Source organism: Perna viridis, chromosome 6 (assembly GCF_037379345.1).
Source record: "Perna viridis isolate PV_CMFRI_1.1 ecotype Kerala chromosome 6, ASM3737934v1, whole genome shotgun sequence".
NCBI classification, from domain to species: Eukaryota; Metazoa; Mollusca; class Bivalvia; order Mytilida; family Mytilidae; genus Perna; species Perna viridis.
Genome location: NC_142450.1, coordinates 22,855,208 through 22,882,920, shown reverse-complemented (window position 1 = coordinate 22,882,920; position 27,713 = coordinate 22,855,208). Strand labels below are relative to the sequence as shown.

General features: G+C 35.2%; 5 protein-coding genes and 1 pseudogene across 5 annotated transcripts; all 6 read left to right on the top strand.

Annotated features, from left to right (window-relative positions):
• Positions 1 to 3,458: 3,458 nt before the first annotated feature.
• Positions 3,459 to 4,196, top strand: LOC148614118 (testis-specific serine/threonine-protein kinase 3-like). The gene has a single exon (XM_088590415.1). It carries the CDS (start codon positions 3,459 to 3,461, stop codon positions 4,194 to 4,196), a length of 738 nt encoding a protein of 245 aa, XP_088446541.1.
• A 2,947-nt stretch (positions 4,197 to 7,143) lies between these two features.
• On the top strand, positions 7,144 to 7,881 carry LOC148614117 (testis-specific serine/threonine-protein kinase 3-like). Its single transcript, XM_088590414.1, has one exon. The coding sequence runs from the start codon at positions 7,144 to 7,146 to the stop codon at positions 7,879 to 7,881; it is 738 nt and encodes a 245-aa protein (XP_088446540.1).
• Positions 7,882 to 10,828: 2,947 nt separating this feature from the next.
• Positions 10,829 to 11,566, top strand: LOC148614116 (testis-specific serine/threonine-protein kinase 3-like). Its single transcript, XM_088590413.1, has one exon. The coding sequence runs from the start codon at positions 10,829 to 10,831 to the stop codon at positions 11,564 to 11,566; it is 738 nt and encodes a 245-aa protein (XP_088446539.1).
• A 4,881-nt stretch (positions 11,567 to 16,447) lies between these two features.
• LOC148614115 (testis-specific serine/threonine-protein kinase 3-like) lies at positions 16,448 to 17,185 on the top strand. The gene has a single exon (XM_088590411.1). The coding sequence runs from the start codon at positions 16,448 to 16,450 to the stop codon at positions 17,183 to 17,185; it is 738 nt and encodes a 245-aa protein (XP_088446537.1).
• Positions 17,186 to 20,132: 2,947 nt separating this feature from the next.
• On the top strand, positions 20,133 to 20,870 carry LOC148614114 (testis-specific serine/threonine-protein kinase 3-like). The gene has a single exon (XM_088590410.1). The coding sequence runs from the start codon at positions 20,133 to 20,135 to the stop codon at positions 20,868 to 20,870; it is 738 nt and encodes a 245-aa protein (XP_088446536.1).
• Positions 20,871 to 23,827: 2,957 nt separating this feature from the next.
• On the top strand, positions 23,828 to 24,426 carry LOC148614113 (testis-specific serine/threonine-protein kinase 3 pseudogene; annotated as a pseudogene).
• The last annotated feature ends 3,287 nt before the right edge of the window (positions 24,427 to 27,713 follow it).

The following is a 27,713-nucleotide window of genomic DNA, read 5'->3' as shown; positions in this document are numbered from 1 at the left end:
TTTTTTTCGGATTTTCTTGCTTTGGACAATGAGCTTTTTGAATAATCACATTTCCTATGGGCATCGCCGGTTAGATTTTAAGCTATTTTACCTCCAATTCCACTCACCAATTTGTACAGGGTAAAAAATTCACTTACTTTCCTTTTCACATGTTGGACAGGCAGCCATTGAAAATAGTTCCTTACAACAATGAAAATAAATGTAACATAGCCAAACACTTGCCTTTGTTTACTTTTTCAGAAAAAAACAACAAATAAAATAATATCTTTATTTATAATCACCATAGCAACCATCAATTTTCAATTATTTATTTTTTCATCCCTAGCCAAAATTGCGAAACTAAATGAAACTGTGGAATGCTAGCATGGTCCAAGCCCAGCTTTCTCGTGTCATTTCCTTTCCAAAAAATATCAGCAATAACCTCAAAGCCCTTATTGCATCAATGTTAGAGCCTTCTATTGACAACAGAATGTCTGCAAACTCTATACTCCTTGCTATCGCCCAACTTTAAAGAACAAAATATTTGAGGAAGACCTTACGGGGACTTCCTCGATTTTTTTAAAAGGTCAAAAAGTTACGGTAAACCTCATTTGCTTTACCGTATCTATTGTACCAGTCTACAAGTATCATTACCGTATCTCTTCCAATGTAAAATCTTAATTGTTACAGTAACCACAGCAATTACTGTAACATTAGCCAGGACATACCGTATTTACTGTCATGGGCAATTACAATTTTACTGCACCCTTAATTACATTACCGTATCCAGTGTTGTTGTCATTGTAGCCTTTTACCGTATGAATCCGTATAACGTAATTTTACCGTATCAACGAATTTAGTCTCTTCACTGTTAAAAGATCAAAAGATTACGGTAAACATCATTTGCTTTACCGTATCTATTGTACAAGTATCATTACCGTATCCCTTCCCAACGCATAATCTTAATAGTTACTGTAAACCACACCAAACTGTAACAATAGCCAGGACATACCGTATTTACTGTCATGGACAATTACAATTTTACTGCACCTCTAACTTAAATTACCGTATCCAGTGTCATTGTCATTGTAGCCTTTTACCGTATGAATCCTTATAACGTAATTTTACCGTATCAACGAATTTAGTCTCTTCACTGTTAAAAGATCAAAAGATTACGGTAAACATCATTTGCTTTACCGTATCTATTGTACAAGTATCATTACCGTATCCCTTCCCAACGCATAATCTTACTAGTTACTGTAAACCACACCAATACTGTAGCAATAGCCAGGACATACCGTATTTACTGTCATGGGCAATTACAATTTTACTGCACCCTTAATTACATTACCGTATCCAGTGTTGTTGTCATTGTAGCCTTTTACCGTATGAATCCGTATAACGTAATTTTACCGTATCAACGAATTTAGTCTCTTCACTGTTAAAAGATCAAAAGATTACGGTAAACATCATTTGCTTTACCGTATCTATTGTACAAGTATCATTACCGTATCCCTTCCCAACGCATAATCTTAATAGTTACTGTAAACCACACCAAACTGTAACAATAGCCAGGACATACCGTATTTTTGTCAGTTTTTATGCATTTTTACATGATTTCTGTGTGGTTTCCATGGTGACATTTATTCTTGTGTTTTTATTTTTTTCTCTAATAAGTTCATGCATTGAAAAGTCTGTATAATTAGCTTTCATTTGATATATACATGTACGCACGGCTCTCAATTTTTTTACCAGTGAATTGCCATAAGGAAAACACAAACAGAACAAAATATGGCATAGGTTACAAAACTATGGAGTGCTCACCTTATAAAAACACAAGAATAAATGTCACCATGGAAACCACACAGAAATCATGTAAAAATGCATAAAAACTGACAAAAATATACCCACTTTAAGCTTCAAAATGACAGATTTCCCGCGAAAAATACAAACATTTTTTTTCGGATTTTCTTGCTTTGGACAATGAGCTTTTTGAATAATCACATTTCCTATGGGCATCGCCGGTTAGATTTTAAGCTATTTTACCTCCAATTCCACTCACCAATTTGTACAGGGTAAAAAATTCACTTACTTTCCTTTTCACATGTTGGACAGGCAGCCATTGAAAATAGTTCCTTACAACAATGAAAATAAATGTAACATAGCCAAACACTTGCCTTTGTTTACTTTTTCAGAAAAAAACAACAAATAAAATAATATCTTTATTTATAATCACCATAGCAACCATCAATTTTCAATTATTTATTTTTTCATCCCTAGCCAAAATTGCGAAACTAAATGAAACTGTGGAATGCTAGCATGGTCCAAGCCCAGCTTTCTCGTGTCATTTCCTTTCCAAAAAATATCAGCAATAACCTCAAAGCCCTTATTGCATCAATGTTAGAGCCTTCTATTGACAACAGAATGTCTGCAAACTCTATACTCCAACTTTAAAGAACAAAATATTTGAGGAAGACCTTACGGGGACTTCCTCGATTTTTTTAAAAGGTCAAAAAGTTACGGTAAACCTCATTTGCTTTACCGTATCTATTGTACCAGTCTACAAGTATCATTACCGTATCTCTTCCAATGTAAAATCTTAATTGTTACAGTAACCACAGCAATTACTGTAACATTAGCCAGGACATACCGTATTTACTGTCATGGGCAATTACAATTTTACTGCACCCTTAATTACATTACCGTATCCAGTGTTGTTGTCATTGTAGCCTTTTACCGTATGAATCCGTATAACGTAATTTTACCGTATCAACGAATTTATTCTCTTCACTGTTAAAAGATCAAAAGATTACGGTAAACATCATTTGCTTTACCGTATCTATTGTACAAGTATCATTACCGTATCCCTTCCCAACGCATAATCTTAATAGTTCCTGTAAACCACACCAAACTGTAACAATAGCCAGGACATACCGTATTTACTGTCATGGACAATTACAATTTTACTGCACCTCTAACTTAAATTACCGTATCCAGTGTCATTGTCATTGTAGCCTTTTACCGTATGAATCCTTATAACGTAATTTTACCGTATCAACGAATTTAGTCTCTTAACTGTTACAGTAAGCCTGAACTGCCATTTTCGTTTGAAATGAGATGCCGTTTATTTACTGTATCATTGAATGTGCCTTTGATACAGTAAATAAACGGCATCTCATTTCAAATTCATTGTTACAGTACTACAGTACATTACCGTCTCCATTGTCATTTACTACAGCCTTTTGCTGTATTTTTTTTCTTTAGTTTACAATATACAGGTACCCTCCATTTAAACACAGGTGTAAAATTACTTCGAATTCTTAATCTGGCCGCTTTTTTTTAATATTATTAAATCACCCCTTGCGAATCGGTCATTTGGTTTCATCCACAAAATCGGTTTCCATATTTAAAAGATTAGGGTCGTGGCAAGCAGTACTATTTTTATTTATACCTATATCACTTTAACTTAAAGAAAAAACATGGATTTTCTCAATAACCAAGGATTTTCAGATATTACTTGTATTACTGAAGAGGTTTTCTCTGCAAACCACGACATTTTTGATAAAGTTGTAATAAAAAAGGTTCTTAAAAGTACAACCGAATTTAAGTCTTTCCTAAACTTAAAACATGAAAACATCGTCGAAGCCCTTCAAATCATCGAAGCTGAAGAATTTGCCTTCGTCGTAATGAAATTTGCCGAATTCGGCGATGTATTTGACTACATCATGACTAATGGACTGATGTCTCAAGAAGCAACCCTCTCCGTTTTTACTCAAGTCGTTAAAGCTGTTGAATATTGCCATGCTCATGGAATTGCTCATTCCGATATCAAAATGGAAAATGTTCTTTTGTTCAAAGGATCCGTAAAATTAATCGATTTCGGCTTCGCCAAAGCTTCTGAAGTTGTCGCCGAATCTGATGAATTCTGTGGAACCCTGCCATACGCTGCACCCGAAGTTGTCATGGGAATGGAATACAATACCATGAAGGCCGATGTGTGGAGCCTTGGAGTCCTCCTCTACGTTTTACTTTTCGGTGCCTTCCCCTTTCCAAACGAAGATGCCACTTCCATGGTCCAAGCCCAGCTTTCTCGTGTCATTTCCTTTCCAAAAAATATCAGCAATAACCTCAAAGCCCTTATTGCATCAATGTTAGAGCCTTCTATTGACAACAGAATGTCTGCAAACTCTATACTCCTTGCTATCGCCCAACTTTAAAGAACAAAATATTTGAGGAAGACCTTACGGGGACTTCCTCGATTTTTTTAAAAGGTCAAAAAGTTACGGTAAACCTCATTTGCTTTACCGTATCTATTGTACCAGTCTACAAGTATCATTACCGTATCTCTTCCAATGTAAAATCTTAATTGTTACAGTAACCACAGCAATTACTGTAACATTAGCCAGGACATACCGTATTTACTGTCATGGGCAATTACAATTTTACTGCACCCTTAATTACATTACCGTATCCAGTGTTGTTGTCATTGTAGCCTTTTACCGTATGAATCCGTATAACGTAATTTTACCGTATCAACGAATTTAGTCTCTTCACTGTTAAAAGATCAAAAGATTACGGTAAACATCATTTGCTTTACCGTATCTATTGTACAAGTATCATTACCGTATCCCTTCCCAACGCATAATCTTAATAGTTACTGTAAACCACACCAAACTGTAACAATAGCCAGGACATACCGTATTTACTGTCATGGACAATTACAATTTTACTGCACCTCTAACTTAAATTACCGTATCCAGTGTCATTGTCATTGTAGCCTTTTACCGTATGAATCCTTATAACGTAATTTTACCGTATCAACGAATTTAGTCTCTTCACTGTTAAAAGATCAAAAGATTACGGTAAACATCATTTGCTTTACCGTATCTATTGTACAAGTATCATTACCGTATCCCTTCCCAACGCATAATCTTACTAGTTACTGTAAACCACACCAATACTGTAGCAATAGCCAGGACATACCGTATTTACTGTCATGGGCAATTACAATTTTACTGCACCCTTAATTACATTACCGTATCCAGTGTTGTTGTCATTGTAGCCTTTTACCGTATGAATCCGTATAACGTAATTTTACCGTATCAACGAATTTAGTCTCTTCACTGTTAAAAGATCAAAAGATTACGGTAAACATCATTTGCTTTACCGTATCTATTGTACAAGTATCATTACCGTATCCCTTCCCAACGCATAATCTTAATAGTTACTGTAAACCACACCAAACTGTAACAATAGCCAGGACATACCGTATTTTTGTCAGTTTTTATGCATTTTTACATGATTTCTGTGTGGTTTCCATGGTGACATTTATTCTTGTGTTTTTATTTTTTTCTCTAATAAGTTCATGCATTGAAAAGTCTGTATAATTAGCTTTCATTTGATATATACATGTATGCACGGCTCTCAAATTTTTGACCAGTGAATTGCCATAAGGAAAACACAAACAGAACAAAATATGGCATAGGTTACAAAACTATGGAGTGCTCACCTTATAAAAACACAAGAATAAATGTCACCATGGAAACCACACAGAAATCATGTAAAAATGCATAAAAACTGACAAAAATATACCCACTTTAAGCTTCAAAATGACAGATTTCCCGCGAAAAATACAAACATTTTTTTTCGGATTTTCTTGCTTTGGACAATGAGCTTTTTGAATAATCACATTTCCTATGGGCATCGCCGGTTAGATTTTAAGCTATTTTACCTCCAATTCCACTCACCAATTTGTACAGGGTAAAAAATTCACTTACTTTCCTTTTCACATGTTGGACAGGCAGCCATTGAAAATAGTTCCTTACAACAATGAAAATAAATGTAACATAGCCAAACACTTGCCTTTGTTTACTTTTTCAGAAAAAAACAACAAATAAAATAATATCTTTATTTATAATCACCATAGCAACCATCAATTTTCAATTATTTATTTTTTCATCCCTAGCCAAAATTGCGAAACTAAATGAAACTGTGGAATGCTAGCATGGTCCAAGCCCAGCTTTCTCGTGTCATTTCCTTTCCAAAAAATATCAGCAATAACCTCAAAGCCCTTATTGCATCAATGTTAGAGCCTTCTATTGACAACAGAATGTCTGCAAACTCTATACTCCAACTTTAAAGAACAAAATATTTGAGGAAGACCTTACGGGGACTTCCTCGATTTTTTTAAAAGGTCAAAAAGTTACGGTAAACCTCATTTGCTTTACCGTATCTATTGTACCAGTCTACAAGTATCATTACCGTATCTCTTCCAATGTAAAATCTTAATTGTTACAGTAACCACAGCAATTACTGTAACATTAGCCAGGACATACCGTATTTACTGTCATGGGCAATTACAATTTTACTGCACCCTTAATTACATTACCGTATCCAGTGTTGTTGTCATTGTAGCCTTTTACCGTATGAATCCGTATAACGTAATTTTACCGTATCAACGAATTTATTCTCTTCACTGTTAAAAGATCAAAAGATTACGGTAAACATCATTTGCTTTACCGTATCTATTGTACAAGTATCATTACCGTATCCCTTCCCAACGCATAATCTTAATAGTTACTGTAAACCACACCAAACTGTAACAATAGCCAGGACATACCGTATTTACTGTCATGGACAATTACAATTTTACTGCACCTCTAACTTAAATTACCGTATCCAGTGTCATTGTCATTGTAGCCTTTTACCGTATGAATCCTTATAACGTAATTTTACCGTATCAACGAATTTAGTCTCTTAACTGTTACAGTAAGCCTGAACTGCCATTTTCGTTTGAAATGAGATGCCGTTTATTTACTGTATCATTGAATGTGCCTTTGATACAGTAAATAAACGGCATCTCATTTCAAATTCATTGTTACAGTACTACAGTACATTACCGTCTCCATTGTCATTTACTACAGCCTTTTGCTGTATTTTTTTTCTTTAGTTTACAATATACAGGTACCCTCCATTTAAACACAGGTGTAAAATTACTTCGAATTCTTAATCTGGCCGCTTTTTTTTAATATTATTAAATCACCCCTTGCGAATCGGTCATTTGGTTTCATCCACAAAATCGGTTTCCATATTTAAAAGATTAGGGTCGTGGCAAGCAGTACTATTTTTATTTATACCTATATCACTTTAACTTAAAGAAAAAACATGGATTTTCTCAATAACCAAGGATTTTCAGATATTACTTGTATTACTGAAGAGGTTTTCTCTGCAAACCACGACATTTTTGATAAAGTTGTAATAAAAAAGGTTCTTAAAAGTACAACCGAATTTAAGTCTTTCCTAAACTTAAAACATGAAAACATCGTCGAAGCCCTTCAAATCATCGAAGCTGAAGAATTTGCCTTCGTCGTAATGAAATTTGCCGAATTCGGCGATGTATTTGACTACATCATGACTAATGGACTGATGTCTCAAGAAGCAACCCTCTCCGTTTTTACTCAAGTCGTTAAAGCTGTTGAATATTGCCATGCTCATGGAATTGCTCATTCCGATATCAAAATGGAAAATGTTCTTTTGTTCAAAGGATCCGTAAAATTAATCGATTTCGGCTTCGCCAAAGCTTCTGAAGTTGTCGCCGAATCTGATGAATTCTGTGGAACCCTGCCATACGCTGCACCCGAAGTTGTCATGGGAATGGAATACAATACCATGAAGGCCGATGTGTGGAGCCTTGGAGTCCTCCTCTACGTTTTACTTTTCGGTGCCTTCCCCTTTCCAAACGAAGATGCCACTTCCATGGTCCAAGCCCAGCTTTCTCGTGTCATTTCCTTTCCAAAAAATATCAGCAATAACCTCAAAGCCCTTATTGCATCAATGTTAGAGCCTTCTATTGACAACAGAATGTCTGCAAACTCTATACTCCTTGCTATCGCCCAACTTTAAAGAACAAAATATTTGAGGAAGACCTTACGGGGACTTCCTCGATTTTTTTAAAAGGTCAAAAAGTTACGGTAAACCTCATTTGCTTTACCGTATCTATTGTACCAGTCTACAAGTATCATTACCGTATCTCTTCCAATGTAAAATCTTAATTGTTACAGTAACCACAGCAATTACTGTAACATTAGCCAGGACATACCGTATTTACTGTCATGGGCAATTACAATTTTACTGCACCCTTAATTACATTACCGTATCCAGTGTTGTTGTCCTTGTAGCCTTTTACCGTATGAATCCGTATAACGTAATTTTACCGTATCAACGAATTTAGTCTCTTCACTGTTAAAAGATCAAAAGATTACGGTAAACATCATTTGCTTTACCGTATCTATTGTACAAGTATCATTACCGTATCCCTTCCCAACGCATAATCTTAATAGTTACTGTAAACCACACCAAACTGTAACAATAGCCAGGACATACCGTATTTACTGTCATGGACAATTACAATTTTACTGCACCTCTAACTTAAATTACCGTATCCAGTGTCATTGTCATTGTAGCCTTTTACCGTATGAATCCTTATAACGTAATTTTACCGTATCAACGAATTTAGTCTCTTCACTGTTAAAAGATCAAAAGATTACGGTAAACATCATTTGCTTTACCGTATCTATTGTACAAGTATCATTACCGTATCCCTTCCCAACGCATAATCTTACTAGTTACTGTAAACCACACCAATACTGTAGCAATAGCCAGGACATACCGTATTTACTGTCATGGGCAATTACAATTTTACTGCACCCTTAATTACATTACCGTATCCAGTGTTGTTGTCATTGTAGCCTTTTACCGTATGAATCCGTATAACGTAATTTTACCGTATCAACGAATTTAGTCTCTTCACTGTTAAAAGATCAAAAGATTACGGTAAACATCATTTGCTTTACCGTATCTATTGTACAAGTATCATTACCGTATCCCTTCCCAACGCATGATCTTAATAGTTACTGTAAACCACACCAAACTGTAACAATAGCCAGGACATACCGTATTTTTGTCAGTTTTTATGCATTTTTACATGATTTCTGTGTGGTTTCCATGGTGACATTTATTCTTGTGTTTTTATTTTTTTCTCTAATAAGTTCATGCATTGAAAAGTCTGTATAATTAGCTTTCATTTGATATATACATGTATGCACGGCTCTCAATTTTTTGACCAGTGAATTGCCATAAGGAAAACACAAACAGAACAAAATATGGCATAGGTTACAAAACTATGGAGTGCTCACCTTATAAAAACACAAGAATAAATGTCACCATGGAAACCACACAGAAATCATGTAAAAATGCATAAAAACTGACAAAAATATACCCACTTTAAGCTTCAAAATGACAGATTTCCCGCGAAAAATACAAACATTTTTTTTCGGATTTTCTTGCTTTGGACAATGAGCTTTTTGAATAATCACATTTCCTATGGGCATCGCCGGTTAGATTTTAAGCTATTTTACCTCCAATTCCACTCACCAATTTGTACAGGGTAAAAAATTCACTTACTTTCCTTTTCACATGTTGGACAGGCAGCCATTGAAAATAGTTCCTTACAACAATGAAAATAAATGTAACATAGCCAAACACTTGCCTTTGTTTACTTTTTCAGAAAAAAACAACAAATAAAATAATATCTTTATTTATAATCACCATAGCAACCATCAATTTTCAATTATTTATTTTTTCATCCCTAGCCAAAATTGCGAAACTAAATGAAACTGTGGAATGCTAGCATGGTCCAAGCCCAGCTTTCTCGTGTCATTTCCTTTCCAAAAAATATCAGCAATAACCTCAAAGCCCTTATTGCATCAATGTTAGAGCCTTCTATTGACAACAGAATGTCTGCAAACTCTATACTCCAACTTTAAAGAACAAAATATTTGAGGAAGACCTTACGGGGACTTCCTCGATTTTTTTAAAAGGTCAAAAAGTTACGGTAAACCTCATTTGCTTTACCGTATCTATTGTACCAGTCTACAAGTATCATTACCGTATCTCTTCCAATGTAAAATCTTAATTGTTACAGTAACCACAGCAATTACTGTAACATTAGCCAGGACATACCGTATTTACTGTCATGGGCAATTACAATTTTACTGCACCCTTAATTACATTACCGTATCCAGTGTTGTTGTCATTGTAGCCTTTTACCGTATGAATCCGTATAACGTAATTTTACCGTATCAACGAATTTATTCTCTTCACTGTTAAAAGATCAAAAGATTACGGTAAACATCATTTGCTTTACCGTATCTATTGTACAAGTATCATTACCGTATCCCTTCCCAACGCATAATCTTAATAGTTCCTGTAAACCACACCAAACTGTAACAATAGCCAGGACATACCGTATTTACTGTCATGGACAATTACAATTTTACTGCACCTCTAACTTAAATTACCGTATCCAGTGTCATTGTCATTGTAGCCTTTTACCGTATGAATCCTTATAACGTAATTTTACCGTATCAACGAATTTAGTCTCTTAACTGTTACAGTAAGCCTGAACTGCCATTTTCGTTTGAAATGAGATGCCGTTTATTTACTGTATCATTGAATGTGCCTTTGATACAGTAAATAAACGGCATCTCATTTCAAATTCATTGTTACAGTACTACAGTACATTACCGTCTCCATTGTCATTTACTACAGCCTTTTGCTGTATTTTTTTTCTTTAGTTTACAATATACAGGTACCCTCCATTTAAACACAGGTGTAAAATTACTTCGAATTCTTAATCTGGCCGCTTTTTTTTAATATTATTAAATCACCCCTTGCGAATCGGTCATTTGGTTTCATCCACAAAATCGGTTTCCATATTTAAAAGATTAGGGTCGTGGCAAGCAGTACTATTTTTATTTATACCTATATCACTTTAACTTAAAGAAAAAACATGGATTTTCTCAATAACCAAGGATTTTCAGATATTACTTGTATTACTGAAGAGGTTTTCTCTGCAAACCACGACATTTTTGATAAAGTTGTAATAAAAAAGGTTCTTAAAAGTACAACCGAATTTAAGTCTTTCCTAAACTTAAAACATGAAAACATCGTCGAAGCCCTTCAAATCATCGAAGCTGAAGAATTTGCCTTCGTCGTAATGAAATTTGCCGAATTCGGCGATGTATTTGACTACATCATGACTAATGGACTGATGTCTCAAGAAGCAACCCTCTCCGTTTTTACTCAAGTCGTTAAAGCTGTTGAATATTGCCATGCTCATGGAATTGCTCATTCCGATATCAAAATGGAAAATGTTCTTTTGTTCAAAGGATCCGTAAAATTAATCGATTTCGGCTTCGCCAAAGCTTCTGAAGTTGTCGCCGAATCTGATGAATTCTGTGGAACCCTGCCATACGCTGCACCCGAAGTTGTCATGGGAATGGAATACAATACCATGAAGGCCGATGTGTGGAGCCTTGGAGTCCTCCTCTACGTTTTACTTTTCGGTGCCTTCCCCTTTCCAAACGAAGATGCCACTTCCATGGTCCAAGCCCAGCTTTCTCGTGTCATTTCCTTTCCAAAAAATATCAGCAATAACCTCAAAGCCCTTATTGCATCAATGTTAGAGCCTTCTATTGACAACAGAATGTCTGCAAACTCTATACTCCTTGCTATCGCCCAACTTTAAAGAACAAAATATTTGAGGAAGACCTTACGGGGACTTCCTCGATTTTTTTAAAAGGTCAAAAAGTTACGGTAAACCTCATTTGCTTTACCGTATCTATTGTACCAGTCTACAAGTATCATTACCGTATCTCTTCCAATGTAAAATCTTAATTGTTACAGTAACCACAGCAATTACTGTAACATTAGCCAGGACATACCGTATTTACTGTCATGGGCAATTACAATTTTACTGCACCCTTAATTACATTACCGTATCCAGTGTTGTTGTCATTGTAGCCTTTTACCGTATGAATCCGTATAACGTAATTTTACCGTATCAACGAATTTAGTCTCTTCACTGTTAAAAGATCAAAAGATTACGGTAAACATCATTTGCTTTACCGTATCTATTGTACAAGTATCATTACCGTATCCCTTCCCAACGCATAATCTTAATAGTTACTGTAAACCACACCAAACTGTAACAATAGCCAGGACATACCGTATTTACTGTCATGGACAATTACAATTTTACTGCACCTCTAACTTAAATTACCGTATCCAGTGTCATTGTCATTGTAGCCTTTTACCGTATGAATCCTTATAACGTAATTTTACCGTATCAACGAATTTAGTCTCTTCACTGTTAAAAGATCAAAAGATTACGGTAAACATCATTTGCTTTACCGTATCTATTGTACAAGTATCATTACCGTATCCCTTCCCAACGCATAATCTTACTAGTTACTGTAAACCACACCAATACTGTAGCAATAGCCAGGACATACCGTATTTACTGTCATGGGCAATTACAATTTTACTGCACCCTTAATTACATTACCGTATCCAGTGTTGTTGTCATTGTAGCCTTTTACCGTATGAATCCGTATAACGTAATTTTACCGTATCAACGAATTTATTCTCTTCACTGTTAAAAGATCAAAAGATTACGGTAAACATCATTTGCTTTACCGTATCTATTGTACAAATATCATTACCGTATCCCTTCCCAACGCATAATCTTAATAGTTACTGTAAACCACACCAAACTGTAACAATAGCCAGGACATACCGTATTTTTGTCAGTTTTTATGCATTTTTACATGATTTCTGTGTGGTTTCCATGGTGACATTTATTCTTGTGTTTTTATTTTTTTCTCTAATAAGTTCATGCATTGAAAAGTCTGTTTTATTAGCTTTCATTTGATATATACATGTATGCACGGCTCTCAATTTTTTGACCAGTGAATTGCCATAAGGAAAACACAAACAGAACAAAATATGGCATAGGTTACAAAACTATGGAGTGCTCACCTTATAAAAACACAAGAATAAATGTCACCATGGAAACCACACAGAAATCATGTAAAAATGCATAAAAACTGACAAAAATATACCCACTTTAAGCTTCAAAATGACAGATTTCCTGCGAAAAATACAAACATTTTTTTTCGGATTTTCTTGCTTTGGACAATGAGCTTTTTGAATAATCACATTTCCTATGGGCATCGCCGGTTAGATTTTAAGCTATTTTACCTCCAATTCCACTCACCAATTTGTACAGGGTAAAAAATTCACTTACTTTCCTTTTCACATGTTGGACAGGCAGCCATTGAAAATAGTTCCTTACAACAATGAAAATAAATGTAACATAGCCAAACACTTGCCTTTGTTTACTTTTTCAGAAAAAAACAACAAATAAAATAATATCTTTATTTATAATCACCATAGCAACCATCAATTTTCAATTATTTATTTTTTCATCCCTAGCCAAAATTGCGAAACTAAATGAAACTGTGGAATGCTAGCATGGTCCAAGCCCAGCTTTCTCGTGTCATTTCCTTTCCAAAAAATATCAGCAATAACCTCAAAGCCCTTATTGCATCAATGTTAGAGCCTTCTATTGACAACAGAATGTCTGCAAACTCTATACTCCTTGCTATCGCCCAACTTTAAAGAACAAAATATTTGAGGAAGACCTTACGGGGACTTCCTCGATTTTTTTAAAAGGTCAAAAAGTTACGGTAAACCTCATTTGCTTTACCGTATCTATTGTACCAGTCTACAAGTATCATTACCGTATCTCTTCCAATGTAAAATCTTAATTGTTACAGTAACCACAGCAATTACTGTAACATTAGCCAGGACATACCGTATTTACTGTCATGGGCAATTACAATTTTACTGCACCCTTAATTACATTACCGTATCCAGTGTTGTTGTCATTGTAGCCTTTTACCGTATGAATCCGTATAACGTAATTTTACCGTATCAACGAATTTAGTCTCTTCACTGTTAAAAGATCAAAAGATTACGGTAAACATCATTTGCTTTACCGTATCTATTGTACAAGTATCATTACCGTATCCCTTCCCAACGCATAATCTTAATAGTTACTGTAAACCACACCAAACTGTAACAATAGCCAGGACATACCGTATTTACTGTCATGGACAATTACAATTTTACTGCACCTCTAACTTAAATTACCGTATCCAGTGTCATTGTCATTGTAGCCTTTTACCGTATGAATCCTTATAACGTAATTTTACCGTATCAACGAATTTAGTCTCTTCACTGTTAAAAGATCAAAAGATTACGGTAAACATCATTTGCTTTACCGTATCTATTGTACAAGTATCATTACCGTATCCCTTCCCAACGCATAATCTTACTAGTTACTGTAAACCACACTAATACTGTAGCAATAGCCAGGACATACCGTATTTACTGTCATGGGCAATTACAATTTTACTGCACCCTTAATTACATTACCGTATCCAGTGTTGTTGTCATTGTAGCCTTTTACCGTATGAATCCGTATAACGTAATTTTACCGTATCAACGAATTTAGTCTCTTCACTGTTAAAAGATCAAAAGATTACGGTAAACATCATTTGCTTTACCGTATCTATTGTACAAGTATCATTACCGTATCCCTTCCCAACGCATAATCTTAATAGTTACTGTAAACCACACCAAACTGTAACAATAGCCAGGACATACCGTATTTTTGTCAGTTTTTATGCATTTTTACATGATTTCTGTGTGGTTTCCATGGTGACATTTATTCTTGTGTTTTTATTTTTTTCTCTAATAAGTTCATGCATTGAAAAGTCTGTATAATTAGCTTTCATTTGATATATACATGTATGCACGGCTCTCAATTTTTTGACCAGTGAATTGCCATAAGGAAAACACAAACAGAACAAAATATGGCATAGGTTACAAAACTATGGAGTGCTCACCTTATAAAAACACAAGAATAAATGTCACCATGGAAACCACACAGAAATCATGTAAAAATGCATAAAAACTGACAAAAATATACCCACTTTAAGCTTCAAAATGACAGATTTCCCGCGAAAAATACAAACATTTTTTTTCGGATTTTCTTGCTTTGGACAATGAGCTTTTTGAATAATCACATTTCCTATGGGCATCGCCGGTTAGATTTTAAGCTATTTTACCTCCAATTCCACTCACCAATTTGTACAGGGTAAAAAATTCACTTACTTTCCTTTTCACATGTTGGACAGGCAGCCATTGAAAATAGTTCCTTACAACAATGAAAATAAATGTAACATAGCCAAACACTTGCCTTTGTTTACTTTTTCAGAAAAAAACAACAAATAAAATAATATCTTTATTTATAATCACCATAGCAACCATCAATTTTCAATTATTTATTTTTTCATCCCTAGCCAAAATTGCGAAACTAAATGAAACTGTGGAATGCTAGCATGGTCCAAGCCCAGCTTTCTCGTGTCATTTCCTTTCCAAAAAATATCAGCAATAACCTCAAAGCCCTTATTGCATCAATGTTAGAGCCTTCTATTGACAACAGAATGTCTGCAAACTCTATACTCCAACTTTAAAGAACAAAATATTTGAGGAAGACCTTACGGGGACTTCCTCGATTTTTTTAAAAGGTCAAAAAGTTACGGTAAACCTCATTTGCTTTACCGTATCTATTGTACCAGTCTACAAGTATCATTACCGTATCTCTTCCAATGTAAAATCTTAATTGTTACAGTAACCACAGCAATTACTGTAACATTAGCCAGGACATACCGTATTTACTGTCATGGGCAATTACAATTTTACTGCACCCTTAATTACATTACCGTATCCAGTGTTGTTGTCATTGTAGCCTTTTACCGTATGAATCCGTATAACGTAATTTTACCGTATCAACGAATTTATTCTCTTCACTGTTAAAAGATCAAAAGATTACGGTAAACATCATTTGCTTTACCGTATCTATTGTACAAGTATCATTACCGTATCCCTTCCCAACGCATAATCTTAATAGTTCCTGTAAACCACACCAAACTGTAACAATAGCCAGGACATACCGTATTTACTGTCATGGACAATTACAATTTTACTGCACCTCTAACTTAAATTACCGTATCCAGTGTCATTGTCATTGTAGCCTTTTACCGTATGAATCCTTATAACGTAATTTTACCGTATCAACGAATTTAGTCTCTTAACTGTTACAGTAAGCCTGAACTGCCATTTTCGTTTGAAATGAGATGCCGTTTATTTACTGTATCATTGAATGTGCCTTTGATACAGTAAATAAACGGCATCTCATTTCAAATTCATTGTTACAGTACTACAGTACATTACCGTCTCCATTGTCATTTACTACAGCCTTTTGCTGTATTTTTTTTCTTTAGTTTACAATATACAGGTACCCTCCATTTAAACACAGGTGTAAAATTACTTCGAATTCTTAATCTGGCCGCTTTTTTTTAATATTATTAAATCACCCCTTGCGAATCGGTCATTTGGTTTCATCCACAAAATCGGTTTCCATATTTAAAAGATTAGGGTCGTGGCAAGCAGTACTATTTTTATTTATACCTATATCACTTTAACTTAAAGAAAAAACATGGATTTTCTCAATAACCAAGGATTTTCAGATATTACTTGTATTACTGAAGAGGTTTTCTCTGCAAACCACGACATTTTTGATAAAGTTGTAATAAAAAAGGTTCTTAAAAGTACAACCGAATTTAAGTCTTTCCTAAACTTAAAACATGAAAACATCGTCGAAGCCCTTCAAATCATCGAAGCTGAAGAATTTGCCTTCGTCGTAATGAAATTTGCCGAATTCGGCGATGTATTTGACTACATCATGACTAATGGACTGATGTCTCAAGAAGCAACCCTCTCCGTTTTTACTCAAGTCGTTAAAGCTGTTGAATATTGCCATGCTCATGGAATTGCTCATTCCGATATCAAAATGGAAAATGTTCTTTTGTTCAAAGGATCCGTAAAATTAATCGATTTCGGCTTCGCCAAAGCTTCTGAAGTTGTCGCCGAATCTGATGAATTCTGTGGAACCCTGCCATACGCTGCACCCGAAGTTGTCATGGGAATGGAATACAATACCATGAAGGCCGATGTGTGGAGCCTTGGAGTCCTCCTCTACGTTTTACTTTTCGGTGCCTTCCCCTTTCCAAACGAAGATGCCACTTCCATGGTCCAAGCCCAGCTTTCTCGTGTCATTTCCTTTCCAAAAAATATCAGCAATAACCTCAAAGCCCTTATTGCATCAATGTTAGAGCCTTCTATTGACAACAGAATGTCTGCAAACTCTATACTCCTTGCTATCGCCCAACTTTAAAGAACAAAATATTTGAGGAAGACCTTACGGGGACTTCCTCGATTTTTTTAAAAGGTCAAAAAGTTACGGTAAACCTCATTTGCTTTACCGTATCTATTGTACCAGTCTACAAGTATCATTACCGTATCTCTTCCAATGTAAAATCTTAATTGTTACAGTAACCACAGCAATTACTGTAACATTAGCCAGGACATACCGTATTTACTGTCATGGGCAATTACAATTTTACTGCACCCTTAATTACATTACCGTATCCAGTGTTGTTGTCATTGTAGCCTTTTACCGTATGAATCCGTATAACGTAATTTTACCGTATCAACGAATTTAGTCTCTTCACTGTTAAAAGATCAAAAGATTACGGTAAACATCATTTGCTTTACCGTATCTATTGTACAAGTATCATTACCGTATCCCTTCCCAACGCATAATCTTAATAGTTACTGTAAACCACACCAAACTGTAACAATAGCCAGGACATACCGTATTTACTGTCATGGACAATTACAATTTTACTGCACCTCTAACTTAAATTACCGTATCCAGTGTCATTGTCATTGTAGCCTTTTACCGTATGAATCCTTATAACGTAATTTTACCGTATCAACGAATTTAGTCTCTTCACTGTTAAAAGATCAAAAGATTACGGTAAACATCATTTGCTTTACCGTATCTATTGTACAAGTATCATTACCGTATCCCTTCCCAACGCATAATCTTACTAGTTACTGTAAACCACACCAATACTGTAGCAATAGCCAGGACATACCGTATTTACTGTCATGGGCAATTACAATTTTACTGCACCCTTAATTACATTACCGTATCCAGTGTTGTTGTCATTGTAGCCTTTTACCGTATGAATCCGTATAACGTAATTTTACCGTATCAACGAATTTAGTCTCTTCACTGTTAAAAGATCAAAAGATTACGGTAAACATCATTTGCTTTACCGTATCTATTGTACAAGTATCATTACCGTATCCCTTCCCAACGCATAATCTTAATAGTTACTGTAAACCACACCAAACTGTAACAATAGCCAGGACATACCGTATTTTTGTCAGTTTTTATGCATTTTTACATGATTTCTGTGTGGTTTCCATGGTGACATTTATTCTTGTGTTTTTATTTTTTTCTCTAATAAGTTCATGCATTGAAAAGTCTGTATAATTAGCTTTCATTTGATATATACATGTATGCACGGCTCTCAATTTTTTGACCAGTGAATTGCCATAAGGAAAACACAAACAGAACAAAATATGGCATAGGTTACAAAACTATGGAGTGCTCACCTTATAAAAACACAAGAATAAATGTCACCATGGAAACCACACAGAAATCATGTAAAAATGCATAAAAACTGACAAAAATATACCCACTTTAAGCTTCAAAATGACAGATTTCCCGCGAAAAATACAAACATTTTTTTTCGGATTTTCTTGCTTTGGACAATGAGCTTTTTGAATAATCACATTTCCTATGGGCATCGCCGGTTAGATTTTAAGCTATTTTACCTCCAATTCCACTCACCAATTTGTACAGGGTAAAAAATTCACTTACTTTCCTTTTCACATGTTGGACAGGCAGCCATTGAAAATAGTTCCTTACAACAATGAAAATAAATGTAACATAGCCAAACACTTGCCTTTGTTTACTTTTTCAGAAAAAAACAACAAATAAAATAATATCTTTATTTATAATCACCATAGCAACCATCAATTTTCAATTATTTATTTTTTCATCCCTAGCCAAAATTGCGAAACTAAATGAAACTGTGGAATGCTAGCATGGTCCAAGCCCAGCTTTCTCGTGTCATTTCCTTTCCAAAAAATATCAGCAATAACCTCAAAGCCCTTATTGCATCAATGTTAGAGCCTTCTATTGACAACAGAATGTCTGCAAACTCTATACTCCAACTTTAAAGAACAAAATATTTGAGGAAGACCTTACGGGGACTTCCTCGATTTTTTTAAAAGGTCAAAAAGTTACGGTAAACCTCATTTGCTTTACCGTATCTATTGTACCAGTCTACAAGTATCATTACCGTATCTCTTCCAATGTAAAATCTTAATTGTTACAGTAACCACAGCAATTACTGTAACATTAGCCAGGACATACCGTATTTACTGTCATGGGCAATTACAATTTTACTGCACCCTTAATTACATTACCGTATCCAGTGTTGTTGTCATTGTAGCCTTTTACCGTATGAATCCGTATAACGTAATTTTACCGTATCAACGAATTTATTCTCTTCACTGTTAAAAGATCAAAAGATTACGGTAAACATCATTTGCTTTACCGTATCTATTGTACAAGTATCATTACCGTATCCCTTCCCAACGCATAATCTTAATAGTTCCTGTAAACCACACCAAACTGTAACAATAGCCAGGACATACCGTATTTACTGTCATGGACAATTACAATTTTACTGCACCTCTAACTTAAATTACCGTATCCAGTGTCATTGTCATTGTAGCCTTTTACCGTATGAATCCTTATAACGTAATTTTACCGTATCAACGAATTTAGTCTCTTCACTGTTACAGTAAGCCTGAACTGCCATTTTCGTTTGAAATGAGATGCCGTTTATTTACTGTATCATTGAATGTGCCTTTGATACAGTAAATAAACGGCATCTCATTTCAAATTCATTGTTACAGTACTACAGTACATTACCGTCTCCATTGTCATTTACTACAGCCTTTTGCTGTATTTTTTTTCTTTAGTTTACAATATACAGGTACCCTCCATTTAAACACAGGTGTAAAATTACTTCGAATTCTTAATCTGGCCGCTTTTTTTTAATATTATTAAATCACCCCTTGCGAATCGGTCATTTGGTTTCATCCACAAAATCGGTTTCCATATTTAAAAGATTAGGGTCGTGGCAAGCAGTACTATTTTTATTTATACCTATATCACTTTAACTTAAAGAAAAAACATGGATTTTCTCAATAACCAAGGATTTTCAGATATTACTTGTATTACTGAAGAGGTTTTCTCTGCAAACCACGACATTTTTGATAAAGTTGTAATAAAAAAGGTTCTTAAAAGTACAACCGAATTTAAGTCTTTCCTAAACTTAAAACATGAAAACATCGTCGAAGCCCTTCAAATCATCGAAGCTGAAGAATTTGCCTTCGTCGTAATGAAATTTGCCGAATTCGGCGATGTATTTGACTACATCATGACTAATGGACTGATGTCTCAAGAAGCAACCCTCTCCGTTTTTACTCAAGTCGTTAAAGCTGTTGAATATTGCCATGCTCATGGAATTGCTCATTCCGATATCAAAATGGAAAATGTTCTTTTGTTCAAAGGATCCGTAAAATTAATCGATTTCGGCTTCGCCAAAGCTTCTGAAGTTGTCGCCGAATCTGATGAATTCTGTGGAACCCTGCCATACGCTGCACCCGAAGTTGTCATGGGAATGGAATACAATACCATGAAGGCCGATGTGTGGAGCCTTGGAGTCCTCCTCTACGTTTTACTTTTCGGTGCCTTCCCCTTTCCAAACGAAGATGCCACTTCCATGGTCCAAGCCCAGCTTTCTCGTGTCATTTCCTTTCCAAAAAATATCAGCAATAACCTCAAAGCCCTTATTGCATCAATGTTAGAGCCTTCTATTGACAACAGAATGTCTGCAAACTCTATACTCCTTGCTATCGCCCAACTTTAAAGAACAAAATATTTGAGGAAGACCTTACGGGGACTTCCTCGATTTTTTTAAAAGGTCAAAAAGTTACGGTAAACCTCATTTGCTTTACCGTATCTATTGTACCAGTCTACAAGTATCATTACCGTATCTCTTCCAATGTAAAATCTTAATTGTTACAGTAACCACAGCAATTACTGTAACATTAGCCAGGACATACCGTATTTACTGTCATGGGCAATTACAATTTTACTGCACCCTTAATTACATTACCGTATCCAGTGTTGTTGTCATTGTAGCCTTTTACCGTATGAATCCGTATAACGTAATTTTACCGTATCAACGAATTTAGTCTCTTCACTGTTAAAAGATCAAAAGATTACGGTAAACATCATTTGCTTTACCGTATCTATTGTACAAGTATCATTACCGTATCCCTTCCCAACGCATAATCTTAATAGTTACTGTAAACCACACCAAACTGTAACAATAGCCAGGACATACCGTATTTACTGTCATGGACAATTACAATTTTACTGCACCTCTAACTTAAATTACCGTATCCAGTGTCATTGTCATTGTAGCCTTTTACCGTATGAATCCTTATAACGTAATTTTACCGTATCAACGAATTTAGTCTCTTCACTGTTAAAAGATCAAAAGATTACGGTAAACATCATTTGCTTTACCGTATCTATTGTACAAGTATCATTACCGTATCCCTTCCCAACGCATAATCTTACTAGTTACTGTAAACCACACCAATACTGTAGCAATAGCCAGGACATACCGTATTTACTGTCATGGGCAATTACAATTTTACTGCACCCTTAATTACATTACCGTATCCAGTGTTGTTGTCATTGTAGCCTTTTACCGTATGAATCCGTATAACGTAATTTTACCGTATCAACGAATTTATTCTCTTCACTGTTAAAAGATCAAAAGATTACGGTAAACATCATTTGCTTTACCGTATCTATTGTACAAATATCATTACCGTATCCCTTCCCAACGCATAATCTTAATAGTTACTGTAAACCACACCAAACTGTAACAATAGCCAGGACATACCGTATTTTTGTCAGTTTTTATGCATTTTTACATGATTTCTGTGTGGTTTCCATGGTGACATTTATTCTTGTGTTTTTATTTTTTTCTCTAATAAGTTCATGCATTGAAAAGTCTGTTTTATTAGCTTTCATTTGATATATACATGTATGCACGGCTCTCAATTTTTTGACCAGTGAATTGCCATAAGGAAAACACAAACAGAACAAAATATGGCATAGGTTACAAAACTATGGAGTGCTCACCTTATAAAAACACAAGAATAAATGTCACCATGGAAACCACACAGAAATCATGTAAAAATGCATAAAAACTGACAAAAATATACCCACTTTAAGCTTCAAAATGACAGATTTCCCGCGAAAAATACAAACATTTTTTTTCGGATTTTCTTGCTTTGGACAATGAGCTTTTTGAATAATCACATTTCCTATGGGCATCGCCGGTTAGATTTTAAGCTATTTTACCTCCAATTCCACTCACCAATTTGTACAGGGTAAAAAATTCACTTACTTTCCTTTTCACATGTTGGACAGGCAGCCATTGAAAATAGTTCCTTACAACAATGAAAATAAATGTAACATAGCCAAACACTTGCCTTTGTTTACTTTTTCAGAAAAAAACAACAAATAAAATAATATCTTTATTTATAATCACCATAGCAACCATCAATTTTCAATTATTTATTTTTTCATCCCTAGCCAAAATTGCGAAACTAAATGAAACTGTGGAATGCTAGCATGGTCCAAGCCCAGCTTTCTCGTGTCATTTCCTTTCCAAAAAATATCAGCAATAACCTTAAAGCCCTTATTGCATCAATGTTAGAGCCTTCTATTGACAACAGAATGTCTGCAAACTCTATACTCCTTGCTATCGCCCAACTTTAAAGAACAAAATATTTGAGGAAGACCTTACGGAGACTTCCTCGATTTTTTTAAAAGGTCAAAAAGTTACGGTAAACCTCATTTGCTTTACCGTATCTATTGTACCAGTCTACAAGTATCATTACCGTATCTCTTCCAATGTAAAATCTTAATTGTTACAGTAACCACAGCAATTACTGTAACATTAGCCAGGACATACCGTATTTACTGTCATGGACAATTACAATTTTACTGCACCCTTAATTACATTACCGTATCCAGTGTTGTTGTCATTGTAGCCTTTTACCGTATGAATCCGTATAACGTAATTTTACCGTATCAACGAATTTAGTCTCTTCACTGTTAAAAGATCAAAAGATTACGGTAAACATCATTTGCTTTACCGTATCTATTGTACAAGTATCATTACCGTATCCCTTCCCAACGCATAATCTTAATAGTTACTGTAAACCACACCAAACTGTAACAATAGCCAGGACATACCGTATTTACTGTCATGGACAATTACAATTTTACTGCACCTCTAACTTAAATTACCGTATCCAGTGTCATTGTCATTGTAGCCTTTTACCGTATGAATCCTTATAACGTAATTTTACCGTATCAACGAATTTAGTCTCTTCACTGTTACAGTAAGTCTGAACTGCCATTCTCGTTTGAAATGAGATGCCGTTTATTTACTGTATCATTGAATGTGCCTTTGATACAGTAAATAAACGGCATCTCATTTCAAATTCATTGTTACAGTAAACTACAGTACATTACCGTCTCCATTGTCATTTACTACAGACTTTTGCTGTATTTTTTTCTTTAGTTTACAATATACAGGTACCCTCCATTTAAACACAGGTGTAAAATTACTTCGAATTCTTAATCTGGCCGCTTTTTTTAATATTATTAAATCACCCCTTGCGAATCGGTCATTTGGTTTCATCCACAAAATCGGTTTCCATATTTAAAAGATTAGGGTCGTGGCAAGCAGTACTATTTTTATTTATACCTACAGCACTTTAACTTAAAGAAAAAACATGGATTTTCTCAATAACCAAGGATTTTCAGATATTACTTGTATTACCGAAGAGGTTTTCTCTGCAAACCACGACATTTTTGATAAAGTTGTAATAAAAAAGGTTCTTAAAAGTACAACCGAATTTAAGTCTTTCCTAAACTTAAAACATGAAAACATCGTCGAAGCCCTTCAAATCATCGAAGCTGAAGAATTTGCCTTCGTCGTAATGAAATTTGCCGAATTCGGCGATGTATTTGACTACATCATGACTAATGGACTGATGTCTCAAGAAGCAACCCTCTCCGTTTTTACTCAAGTCGTTAAAGCTGTTGAATATTGCCATGCTCATGGAATTGCTCATTCCGATATCAAAATGGAAAATGTTCTTTTGTTCAAAGGATCCGTAAAATTAATCGATTTCGGCTTCGCCAAAGCTTCTGAAGTTGTCGCCGAATCTGATGAATTCTGTGGAACCCTGCCATACGCTGCACCCGAAGTTGTCATGGGAATGGAATACAATACCATGAAGGCCGATGTGTGGAGCCTTGGAGTCCTCCTCTACGTTTTACTTTTCGGTGCCTTCCCCTTTCCATCACTTTACATGTTAAAAAAGTAGTTTCAAAGTTTCACTGTGAATCCCCAGGACAAATGACATCTTAAAGCTGCATACCATTGCGAAGCTTGGAAAATAAAGCTTTTAAAATCAGGATGCTAATGGTACGATGATTGTAGAATTTCTTCACAAAATTTACTTTAATAAATAATTCTGAAAATACAGATATTTTGCTAACTGACAGCATGTAGGCAAATTACTCACACATGTAAACAATATTCATACTCTTTTGTAGTAAATTACAAATTTGATTTTAAAGTACACATTCTCAGCTTTATTTTGACTACTTTTAATCAGAATACACTCAAATAATGCACTTACTATGCATAGGTTTAGGTTCAGTGTGTTTTGGTACTACATAGGGGGTGTGGCCATTTGACCCGGAAGTGGTTAGTGAGACCATGTTCCATGATTAGGGACAAAGGCTACATCGGTACTGCACTGATGGAGGCACAAATAGAGGCTACGTTAGTGCTATCCCTTAGTTGGGTGAAAATAGATGCTACATTGGTATATCTCCGAAACTACGTCGGTAATATCCATGAGGTTCGGACAATTTAGGCTTCGTCGTTACTATTCCTGCAGGTGTTGGACACGGAGGAGCAAATAGAGGCGACGTTGGCACTATACCAAGTTTGCAAGACAAATAGAGGCTTTATCGGTACCATCACTAAGGGGGGGGGAGAGGCTACGTCGGTAGTATTCAAGTCATTAAAATACTGCGATCATCATAATTATCATTAATATAATGACTTTGAAATCTTTTCTCTAGCTTTGCAAAAGCACCGTGTCCTACCCCTAACGCTGGTTTTACGTTTTAAACGCCGGGGTCACAATTTTTCTAACGACGATTTTTTTTTATATTTAACGGTCAATTCCTGAGAACACACATGAGTTGTAGAGTAGGTTACCCTAAAAAGAGTGAAGACTTATATTAGTTTACTTAATAAATATATTGATATGAGGTACAAGTGCTCCGAATTCTCAAAACAAACAAAAAAAAGAATGGAAATGCGCAAATTTGTCTTAAATTTGCCTTTTAAACCCAAGAAACCTCAAATGCCATAGTCACTATTTAGACTGAAGAATTGTCAGATTTTCGATATATGCATTCATGTTTGCAAAATAACAGAATTCTAATTTAACGCCTGGTTTCATGGTTTTATCTTCTTGCAACGACGGTTGGAATGGTGTCATACTTATCACAACTCATACATTATGCCAGAGCTTGCCGAAATTACGCAGACTTTTTGTATCGCGCTAGAATTCTAACAAGTAGGCTTCTGGAGCAGAGTAATGTTGCTACAAGATTATGAACTCGTGGATCGTTAAGGTGTATCCATCTGCGCCATGAAAACTGATTTGTTCATCGTGTCATAGTTTTCTTTACTCTTTCGTCTACCCCGGACTTGACTTTTTATGAGCAACTCGAGGGTGTTTCTAGAAAAGAAGAGTACGCTTACCCTACCGGTGCACCTGGTCCATGCTCCCAGTTTTTAGTGGAGTCCGAGTTACTCATTTGCTTTTGTTGCTTTGTGTGTATGATTTTAGTTACTTTGTGTTCTTTGTGGTGTTTGTTTTCCATGTCTGGTCTTTGTCCCTGGATTGCAGTCTTTTGATTACCCTATAACCTTGGTTCCCTTGATTACTCTTTGGTAAAATGAATTTGTTTGAAATGTTTAAGAATGAATTTGCCTATATATAGTTTGCGTTCCGTCCTATAAAGATTTTTATTGTAATACCTCCTGCACCTCCCGAAGTATATTTCACGCATGCCTATCGACTATCACCGATTAACTCAAATAACAAAAGCATAATTAAATAACCAAAATATAGTCACGAGTGCCGATGAGGAACGCCGCGGAACTGTTCCGCGCACGAGAGAGGCCTGTATTGGTATTCAAGGTCATTAAAAAACCTCAAATCATTATCTTGTTTGTTTATAGAAAAGAGTAATCAAGGGAACTAGGATTCTAGAGGAATTTAAAAGAACGCAATCCAGGGACAAAAACAGTCACACATAACAACAACAACAAAAATAACAACTACTAAGTACAAAATTTTCAATATATAGATATATCGATTGTTCCATCAAATTTTAAGTACTAATGTTTTCCTTTTTAAATGTGGTCTAATTGAAACCAAAATATGTACTTTTTGTAATGAAACAAAAGAAAGTTTTATTAATATATGTATTTTTTATGAATGTATGTACAACTAGAATATCTGGATTGCATTAGTATCTTTAAATCATGTGGTTTTGAAATAACTCAAATACATGTATCTTCAAGAGATGTGGTTCAGAGTTTTATAAACAAAAACAAAAAAAGACATATAGAATATATAGAAGTGAAACATGTTACGAAGATAGCTAAATATTATATTTAAAATTGTAGATGTACGGGAACAAAACAGTTTTTCGTTGATTTTTTTTTAATATTTGAAATACATATCAATGAACTTAAGAAAAAATTCTGTAGCATGTTTCCCGGAAGCAAAAAGATTTTTTACAAAACAAATGGCAACAAATTGTGTATGTCCCGGATCTAGATACCTAAGGAGGTAGACCTAGGGTAAGGGACATAACTCATGAAATCAGTGATATGTTTGTATTATATTCAATTTCACCAAAGCCTCTCAAGCTTTCATTTGAAGCAGAATAAAATGAATCCGAGTTAATTAGATGCTTATATAAGATTGATATAAAATGTTGAATACAAACGTTCCAATGATTTTTAAGAGTTCCCTTTCCCTAGGTATACCTCCTACATATATGAAATATATGTTTAAATATATGTATAGGAGTTTTTTTTTATGTTGTGTATACTATGTACCTGTTTCTGCCATATATATATTTAAAAAAATATTTAAAAAAAAAATATCACAGACTCCACTAAAACCTTGGATCACGGACAAGGTGCATCGGTAGGGTAAGTGTCCACTGCTTTTCTAGAAACACCCACCGACTGTTGCTCATACGTCTGGGGTAGACGAAAGGGGAAAGGAAACTATGAAACGTTGAACAAATCAGTTCTCATGGTGCTGATGGATACACCGTAACGATCCACGAGTTCATGATGACGACCACAGAACTGTAGTAATGACTTCGATCTTGTAGCAACATAACCCTATTCCATAAAACTAATTGTGAGAAGTTTAGCGCGGTACAAAAAGTATGCGTGGTTACGGACGTGTGAGTTGTGATAAAAAAACTCCATACGCTGAAGGGATGTTGCCACAGGTGAAAGGAAATTTGACAATACAGAATGAAAAGTCATCGCGGCTGTCGT

Bases quoted from the DNA above. Each gene is read 5' to 3' on its own strand.
- LOC148614116 (XM_088590413.1), top strand. From the start codon at position 10,829: ATGGATTTTCTCAATAACCAAGGATTTTCAGATATTACTTGTATTACT.
- LOC148614115 (XM_088590411.1), top strand. From the start codon at position 16,448: ATGGATTTTCTCAATAACCAAGGATTTTCAGATATTACTTGTATTACT.
- LOC148614117 (XM_088590414.1), top strand. From the start codon at position 7,144: ATGGATTTTCTCAATAACCAAGGATTTTCAGATATTACTTGTATTACT.
- LOC148614118 (XM_088590415.1), top strand. From the start codon at position 3,459: ATGGATTTTCTCAATAACCAAGGATTTTCAGATATTACTTGTATTACT.
- LOC148614114 (XM_088590410.1), top strand. From the start codon at position 20,133: ATGGATTTTCTCAATAACCAAGGATTTTCAGATATTACTTGTATTACT.